The 9,908-nt window shown below is 40.4% G+C and overlaps 2 protein-coding genes across 3 annotated transcripts in view; one reads left to right on the forward strand and one right to left on the reverse strand.

Moving 5' to 3' along the window:
- Positions 1-3,470, reverse strand: part of nedd4l (NEDD4 like E3 ubiquitin protein ligase) — a 43,124-nt gene extending 39,654 nt beyond the window's left edge. Inside the window, 2 exon segments of the mRNA XM_020600934.1 lie at positions 1,512-1,585; positions 3,108-3,470. Coding sequence (XP_020456590.1) covers positions 1,512-1,585; positions 3,108-3,152 — 119 coding nt within the window. The 5' untranslated portion in view covers positions 3,153-3,470.
- Positions 3,449-9,908, forward strand: part of prlra (prolactin receptor a) — a 15,615-nt gene continuing 9,155 nt past the window's right edge. Inside the window, exon 1 of one of the 2 annotated variants that reach the window (XM_020600936.1) lies at positions 3,449-3,516. The gene's annotated coding sequence lies outside the window, so the exon portion shown is untranslated. Of the gene's footprint in view, positions 3,517-6,607; positions 6,761-9,908 lie in introns of those variants that run through there. The other variant, XM_020600935.1, reaches the window with a different exon arrangement.

Consider the following 9,908-nt stretch of genomic DNA (forward strand, 5'->3'; position numbering starts at 1 on the left):
AAAATACCAAAAGTCATTAATATATAATGGCATGGGTAAGTTAAATCCTTACTCCAAGTCACTGGTGTTGCATCAAGACTATTCTTGGACCTTCTCTTCTTTGTTGTTTACCAGTATAAGTCAATGATGCACATAGAGTTAATGATAATAATATATCAACTTCTGTAAGGCAGCCTGCTCTGGACATTTCCTGGGACAGCATTACTGAAGCACTGCCACATGAGTTTACATTACATTACCATATACAGACTTGTTTAGTTTTAAGAATTTGCTTTCAGGGGAGTGTGTTGTCAAGAATGTATATAAAATGTGCAACAACGCAGATGTTGGATCCCTACATATAATTAGAATTTAGTTCCTTTACACCTGACTTGACTTATAGGCTAGCGAATGACATACCAGTTAGCCATGAAGACCAACTGAGTTCAGCAGTGTGTTACTGAGCTGTTTAATGAGTTTTTGAAAAGAGTGGCAGTGTATGACCTTCTGAAACGAACCTGTTACAGAAAGAATGGGTGGCCATTCTGATTGCAGTGAGTCCATGAACAGGTTTAGTCATCTAAACCTATTTAAAATTAAGAGGTGTTATCCTTAAAGCTCAGCCCTGAACTGACAGAATGAGGCATATGGTCTGGACTAGGAAAAACCAAGTTCAGAGGAATTGTTCTATGAACCAACATCAATGAGTGTATTATTAATTGATCATAGCTTTCTAGCACTTCAAATACAAAGAGGTAGGTAATTAAAATCCAGAGGGCAGAAGTCACAGTGCTTAGGCATGCAAAAAAATAAAGAAACACCGACTTCAAATACAACCCCAGCAAGGGATATTATGTAATGTCATATAAAGCTGTGATTAAAGTGGGTTACACTTCATGGAGGAAGTGCAGACAACATGAGACAAAGGCCTTTGATGAACAAAATGCCTTAAAGACCCTCAAACATTTCAGTTTACGTATTCCTACATTGTGAAAATATGTGGCATAATTATTGTTCTTTTATCTGGCTAAAATGTAATACAGGTGGGTTGTAAGTTGGATAAGAGGGTATGGTAAGTAACCTTTGATTAACACTTAAAGTTCAAGGTCTTTGTAAGTAGAAGGAATGTAGTGAATATATACTGTGTGCTGAGAGCCTGAAAGACGAACTAAAGAAGAAGCTTAAAAATCTACGATCAGGTGTCAAAACTCAATGCTATAGCTAAAGCTTCTGTAATGGGTCTTATGTTTGGCTTTTCTCATATAAATATCCCTAACAAATCCTTATTGCTCACTGAAGTAACTCTCACTAACACTGTATAATTCAAAACAAAACTGTTGTAACTGACAACACATACATGACCTTAAGAGTGTTAAAACATAAAACACCAGCCAACATTAAAGCCTAGTATGGCCAAAAGATGCGCAATGCCAGAGACAGGAACAGAGAACATGAGGTAACACAGCCTGCACAGAAACCTCTGAGGAAAACAGCATCTTCTGGTGTGTCCAACAAAAATCTGTGATGCTCACCTGGCTCCAATGATATCCTTCTTCGCCAGATCAATTCCGGCAATGACCTTAACCCGCAGCACTCTCGTTTCATGCTGCAGAACAAAGAGAAGATGGATCAAAACATCTAATCAAACACATGAAAAAATTATTTCATAACCTTACAGTCCTTTCCTAAGAAACTCCAACATTTAGAACTTGGCAGATGAAGAAGCTAACCTGAAATGCTGCAAAGAAAATATAAGCAATAGAATTTTCAAAATGTGCAGGTTTAGCATCCATGTACATCAGTATTACTTTGGCTATTCATGTGTTTTTTGACCATTGTGTTAAATAATATGTGTATGCATTTATTTCCCACAGCACCCCATAGCATGGGGTCTCAAGTAAAACCATTAACAAGCTATGGCCTTGTTGAGCGGGTTTAGGATTACTGAATGTTTACCTTAAAGTCACAGTAAGTCTCCCAAAATTGTCTTAAAAGCTTCATTTGTGGAGATTAAGTGATCTGGTTTGATCCTCATTATATGGTGAACATTAACCAAAAACTGAGTGTGTTGTGGTGTGTGTAATGTTGTTATAAGCATGCCACCTCTCCAACAATAACTAACAGACAGGACACCACAAAGCTATGGAAGCCAAAAAAAGTCACCTAGTTAACACAGCAGAATAAACACAGACACAGGCTGAGTTACTCAGTAGTTTATAGTCACCTGTTTTAATCAAAGTGATGAAAAATGTTAAATATAAGAAATACACATTTAAAGGGTTTTAGAATATCTATATAAATACTGGCCGGTTTAATGTTCAGTCAACCTACAGAGTGAGTACAGACTTGCAGTATGGTCACTAAACTGGCATTAAAAGGTCACATGCAAATCTCTCCTGCATCCCGATGGAAGAGCGACAGTTCAGCCTTCTGAAGCTGAGACGAACTCGACAATCACATAGACACGCCCCAATTTTCCTCCTTCAATATCTTCAGTCGCCCACAGGAGCCATCCGATAAATATGCAGCCTTACTATTCCTAACTGCATTAGCAAGATCTAATTGGTAGTTGGCTGAAACAACAACTATTACTCTGTTAGCAAATTATTATGTTTATCATTCAGTGTGCTCTCATATTTGAGTCGTCACTGTTCATGTAAAATGATGTTTACATTATAGCATCCCTTTATGCTGCATTGCTGACTTTCAGCGTCCAACTCGTTTAGTGATCAGCACCATCAGCCTGTTGTGATTACTCACAAAAGGCGGTGTTTACGTCGGACAATGCGGTTATCTTGTAATGCCGTCCAGCACATGAGCATCTGGGCTTCAGCACAACACATAGGGGCACTAGTCGAGCTACAAGTTGATCACACATAAATCAGAGGATGTATCGAGCTATCTGAAAACAAAGTGTCGAAGCCGTTAAAAAAAACAGACAGCTAGGCAAGTAAAGTAACAACAGTGGGCACGCCGTGTGTAGGATACTGACAGCTGCCTGAACATTACTAGAACGTGACCGTGGGTGACGGCTTGCTAGCTTCATTCACATTAGCTAACGCCGACTGTGAGACACCTAATCACGACTGCCGTCTACATAACAAAGCTTCGTTTAGATTAAATCTTACCTCATCTTCTGAAAGTCCATATATTGGCTCGTAAATCGCAGCCATATAGTCTGCGGTCCACCACACACACTAAAACAAGCCGCTTGGCAGCGCTAGCTAGCTAGCCTTGAACAATAAAGTCCCACTTTCCTCTCTGGCGTGCGGTGGTGGTCAAGTCCACGATAAGATCAAAACCTTGTCACGACAGGAGGGGTTGATTCGCAACTGGGTAACGTAATCTTCTCCCGCGTGGTCCGTCCAGGGAAGAAAAGAAAATTTAAAAATGTGTTCAGAATGTTTCGATTGACGCGAATCTCTTTTGTTAACTCCGACCTTAGCTCCAAAAACGTTGTGATACTTGACTTCCTCTTAAGAGCTCCACCAATCGTGTGCCGATTAGAAGTGATTGCTGGCAACATCAACCAATCAAGTGAGTTATGACTTCCCAAACCGGCCAATAGAATATGTAGAGGGCGGGGAACTGGGTTGTTTTGTGATGTGTGCGTGTGTGAGCATGTGTGCGCGTGTTTTCCACTTTTTTCATTGTGCGTTGTTGTGTCTGACGAAGAAACAAAGTATAATTTTGTCAGGATGTAATTGGGTATTGAGTATTTATTTAATATATAATATCACTATTTGCAGGTAATGCCATGATAATAAGATTCAGTCCGAGCGCGTTCATGCCGGGAGCGGGGCTTGTGAAGCAACCAATCGCAAGCTAGATATACAGAAATCCAGAGATCAAGATCTGGGTGAAGTTGGATTCGAGATCAAGGTGTACTGCTGTTCGGTGTCACGAATATAGGTCGATGCAGGGTAAAAGTTACAGGAGTCTGCATGAAAAAATAATTAACCATAATTTTATTCAGCTAAAAACAAGCAATACGCGCGATAATAATAATTATGTAAATAATTACTACAATTAAAAATAAACTAGGCGTTAACTAGCCAATCGCATCTGACACTGGGCCAGAGGCAGGTTACACACTGGACAGGTGCCAGTCTCCTACGGGCAATTTAGAATTACTATTCAACCTAAGCTGAATGTCTTTGTGTGGGAAGAAGTCGGAGTGAACGTCACACAGAAAAACATTAATTACCGATACCGACCACTGGACCTTCTTTCTTTCCTTCTTTCTGTTTTCCTCTTCTTTCTGTCTTTCTTTCCTTCTTTCTGTTTTCTTTTTCTTTCTTTCTTTCTTTCTTTCCTTCTTTCTTCTTTCTGATCATTAACAGTAGCCTACAGGAATCTGGCCCCGTTAACAAATGCTTGTTCTTTATCAGTGAAAACAGACTCCAGTGTCTGAAACATAACCAGTAAACTTGTGAGCTCGTTTTGTTTTGGGTTGGTTCAGTGAATGGATTGCTTTTTAAAAGCAATTCCCCAAAGCGCCGCTAGATGTCACAACATAGCCACGATCACTTATTTGTTTGACCTGCTCCTGTTCTATACCGACTTTCTTATGTCCAGAAATGAACTGAGACAAAGCAAATGTCACACGGACAAAAACCCAAGATACACGGTTTAAACTGTTTTATTAAGGAAAATGTGAACTTCTCCATTTGCAACAACGCATCAACAAGCAGGTACAGGCATGCAGAGTGACATACCCAAATCTCAAAGCCATGCTGCTGCCTACACGCACGCCCCCAGCACAAAAAACGTTTAAGGGTAATAAAACTGCCCACTCATGAACATATCTCTTGAGGGTATCTATCAAGTGCGTCCTTGTTTACTGGCATTCACCATGGCTATGTCACATAATGGGACTTTTAAATCAATGTTAAGAGCAGATGGCCATGTTATATAACATTACTGCTTCCAAGTATAGAGCCCGGAAAGAGAGGGCCACAGATTTCCCAAACAACCCCTTGATACAAGGCCTATTCACTACACTCAAATGCTTGTTCCAACAGATGAGATGAGATAAGATAAGATAAGATAAGATAAGATAAGATAAGATAAGATAAGATAAGATAAAATGAACTTTTATTAGTCTGACGATGGGGAAATGTGTGGCCCAACAGCAGCAGGAAGGAAAGACCTGCAATAATGCTTAAAATAAAAGATATTAGAGGGATTGTTTGTATTTATCCTTTGACTTTATACATCAGATATATAAAATTTGCATAGAGCCACTCTTTGGGAAAAGATAAACTGATCAAACAACACTGTTACAGGCAGGAAGGCTATTTCACAATAACAGGGCATTTAGTTAGTGCCTCAGTTCAGGAGACAAGGATCGGATACAGAGACACATCCCTAAAGATCCCTAATGAAATCTGTCTCCCCCATCCCCATAGCTGTCGGAGTTTCCTTGGAAACAACATGTGCTTCAAAACTCATTCACCTTTGTTAATTTCTAACAGAAATTTGTGATTATGTTATGTGTCTGCAGAGAGAATTAGCTTTTCATACACCTACAGTTATTTTTCATAAAGAATCTCTGAAAAAAAATTAATGTTTTATTTCAGGTTCCAAATATGCACAGTCTTTTTGCTGTTTATGGCCTTGCCATTGGGGACATCATGTTCATGGTTACATCCTGTTAAATAAATATGGCTGTACCTTTCTTTCAGAGGATTTTAGTTTCTTCATATTGCATGATATGTTTTTGTTCTTTTAGAAATTTAGGCCACACAAAAGGATTGCATATATTCTTTACATATTTGTATCAAACAGTTTAAGTAGAGCTAGAATGCATTAACATATAAATATGTGTTAGTGAGTCAGGTACTGATCATGCAGAGAGCAGAGGAGGAAGAAGGGGCATATGGATACTGGGAGATCTTGGTATGTTTACAGCTCCCAGTAAGAGGAACCAGTGAAAGGATAAACACCGTGCTGCCATCTGATTGTTCCAATGTGTTTTATAATATTTGTTCATACTTAGAGTGAGTTAAAGTCACTAAGGTAGCAGCAAACAAGTACCATGTGTTGTCCCGAGGAGATGTCACTTTTATTGTTTATCAGAGAAAAACAGGATCCCAAATGACTTTGATTCACAGCAAGGGCATCATGTACCGGTGCGATTCAAGGGCACACTATCAATCCACCTTAGGTTACCAGGGAATTACATATTGTTCCTGATAGTGTTTACATTTGCAGTGAATAGTGCAATTTCTTGGAGAGTTCCCTTATAAACATAAACATAACAATACCTTACCCCAATCCACACACAGTGGGAGTGAGAGAGAGAGAGGGGGTTGGTGTTATGTAAAGTGAAGCAAATTGAGCAGACATATAAAACAACAAATCTCAATGGCAAGATTTGACATGAAATAATATTTAATCTCCTAATCCTCTGGGTTGCTTTCAGTAGTGACGTGTCTGAGAAATTTCTGCTGGAGGCCAAACTCGTCCAGCAAGTCTCTCTCTCTCCGCGACACCCGGGTCTGTGGCAAACTAACCCGTAGGCGGAGTGTAGGTGGAGGCTGGACTCCTCTGTCCCGCCCCCACCAGGATCCTAGAGGCGAACAGAGCGGATGATGTGATTTCTTCGCTGACGGGACGGCGGAGCTGCCCCAGATGCACGGTAATGCGTGTGCCCTTGTCTCCTCTCATCCCGGTAAACTTGTGACACTAGTCGGCAACTCGCTCTCCTGGGACCCGGCGGTGGAGTCACCACAGCTACGGCGCAGAAGGAGCGACTAAAAGCTCCTGTCAGCTGCTGGTAAGTCACAAATTCACTTTGTAGCTGAGGTTGTTTCATCAGGACCGGACAGCACCGGTCTGGATCCAGAAGCGGGGCTCATGTGGAGTTTGTTGCATGTTCAGTCCAGTTGTAGGTGATGGTCCGTTTATGTGGCACATAAAACAACGCTTTCATGCATTTTTACGTCACTTTGGATGTCACACATGAAGTTATAAATTCCAAATCTGTTCATTTCTGCTGCAAGCTTCCTGGGGGCGCAGGTCGTACCAGGCTGCTGTGGCAATATTGTTTTATGACCATTAGTGTATAATTCTTGCCTGTTGCTGACTGTTACAGCATGGACAGGAAAGAAGGAATATCAAATCACTCACTTGATCGTTGTTATTAGAGATAAAGGCTCCACAATGTTGAAACAGACATGTAGAAGTGTGGTTAGTCCCTGGATGAAAATCTTTGAAAGTGAGAGAAGGTTTTAAGGTCACGTGACTTAGTCAATTATGATATAAAGTTAAATTAGAGGAAATCCCAATCAGTCTGAGCTGTGATGATGAATGACAACATACTACAAGAACAACTTATCTGAATCAGTTTTCTCACACATTGTATGCATTGCCCTCCATGGCCAATGACAGACGAGAAGAGTCGTAAAATGACTCCCACAACTTGGTGTAATGTACAGTTAAAACAAGTGAGTGCAATAATCCTCTTTGCACTAGATGAAGACATGTTCCCTGGTTGACAGCTGACTGATTGGCAGGTTATTTCCTTCAGTGTAGGAGGCTGATGATGCTGGGCAGTCAGCGGTTTAATGGGACTTCCATGGTCATGATCTGCTCCCCCTCCTCTGCATGTGGCTTGGAAGAGGTGAGAGAGGCCATTACAGCATGAAGCTGGTCAACTGATTCCATTGTTAGACACCTGTATCTTACTGACTGTTTCCACTCTAAGTCCTGAACATGGGCTTTATATAGTCAGTCTTGGGCATTGCATTTTAAGCACAGCTGTAACTACTGGGTCTGATTCAAGCATATTGTAGCATTGGGGGTGGAGAGACATGTGGCAGGGTCCCGCAGAATGCTTCGGAGGGGAAGCACCTGATGGGATCCCAGGTAAAGCCCCTCTGGGTGGGATGTATTTAGTTCAGGGTTGGCAGGGATTGTTCTGTTTGGTGTGTTTTGTGCGGATGCAAAAGTGACATGGAAGAAATAAAAGAGAAAAAAAGGCGACTTCTGTCTCAGACTCCTTCCTCACGCTAGCCTACGTTACAATATCTAGCAATGTTTTTAAAAAATATATTTGAATCCCTACAGTGCTTATGCCTTTATTTTTAAATGCTTACTTTAACCAATAAATCACATTTAAAGGGGCACGGCTCTGCAAAAACACATAAGGGTTTGATTATTTCTCCAGATCAGAAAGGCACTGACCTTTTGTTACATCTGCTGAAAATGCAAACAATACAGGCTCATTTGCTGAAACGTAAAGTGTACAGCAATATGAGTGTTCTCCGTGTAGGTTTACAGAACATTTACAGAGAACACAGAGCCCCTATCATATGACTGATATCAAATATACAAGCTTTATTGACATTATATAAACATTTACAAAGAAGTGGGCAGTACATTGGTGGCAACTGTTGCTGATCGTAATTGGCTCCAAAAGATGGTGATAATACATTCCCTTCACAACCATATGACTGTTGCAGCTTTGTAAGTTACTTATTAATGCACTCTCCTCCGGTTTGTTTTTTTTTTTTTGTTTTTTTTACTAAACAACTACACGGGTTTTCATTTTTCTCTCTCACCTTTTCACGTGTACATTCACAGCTCAGGTATTTCATCCAGCGTTTCCATTTGGTAAGGACAGAGCAGATGGAGGTAAGCTGGGATGTTATTACGCCCACCATCAGAAAAGCACATGCCTGCAGCTGCAATTAAATCCTGGTAGAGCCTCTTACGTCAAATATGTACACGCTAGCGATGTCAGGAGGAATCGAATGTTCATTTATTTCACCTTTTAAAATATGCAGTTACTGATTCACCACGCTGTTGTGTCACTTACACTGCTGGAAGCCACTGTCCAAATCACATCTGTATTGAAGGAATATTGCTTCTCTCTCTTGAACACTGCTGTAGTGGCTCACTGTAAATACAGGTATCATAGTTGGTATCACTTTTCTGACTAGCCCGTTACTTAACTTCAATACAGCTGAAGATCAGTGGGGTCATTATTGCTGTAGGTAGTGATAGAGATGTTGTCTGCAGTCCTTGAAGTCTTTTTCTTCCCACAGCGTGAGTGACAGGATATAGGTTGGCCAACAATGTAACAATGACGTTTTGCTGTTACTCTAGTTGGAACAGTGCTATTGACTTTATGACCTGGTTCACTGTATAAACTTTAGAATGGGAGCTATAAATTGTTTAATGCTGTCTTGTGAAACATGTCATGACAACTTTATTCTTGTCAAAATGTCCCCTTATTATCTGAGTGCAAATGGCTGTTTCTGTGGAAGTGTCACTATATTTGCACCCTGTTTGCATGCATATGTGTGTTTTGTAAACAGAATTTGTGTCACATTGTTGTACTTTCAACTTATTTTGTGTGTATTTTTTCCCCTGACTATCTTGAACCTAGCCTTGGCCAAAGTGGGGCCTTTCTGATTGCATGTCCTCCATCTGCTTGAACATTTAAATTGGTACTAAACTGCGATCTGATGCTGTTATTATTCTACTGCTAGCTAATGTCGGTCTGCAGTGGACAAATATTAATTCAGCTGATTCTTTATGTTCTCATCTTTGCTAATGAAGCAAAAATAAAAGTCAAAGTGCAGTCCCTAGAATCTGTACTGTTCATTACTCCCCATGATCTATAACAGCATAAGGTGCTACAAGTGCAATATGACCTCACCAGAATAAAAAAAAGTTTGTCTTGAGGGCGACAATAGATCAAAGGGATCATTAAAATCAAATGTTTATTACACTGGCAGCAGAATCATTACCATGAAATTTACTCAGCAACTTAGGTCTTCGTTTCAGCTGTTAACAGTCAAGTAGATAAGAACAATTGTTCCGAGAATAACTGTTCTTAGAAAGGCGTTGGTGCTGCTGAACAAACCAGTTTTTTACAGTGCCAGGAACTGTTTATTGCATTCTAGCCTGAGCAGGAA

Source organism: Monopterus albus, unplaced genomic scaffold (genome assembly GCF_001952655.1).
Source record: "Monopterus albus unplaced genomic scaffold, M_albus_1.0 scaffold49.1, whole genome shotgun sequence".
In the NCBI taxonomy this organism is placed as follows: Eukaryota; Metazoa; Chordata; class Actinopteri; order Synbranchiformes; family Synbranchidae; genus Monopterus; species Monopterus albus.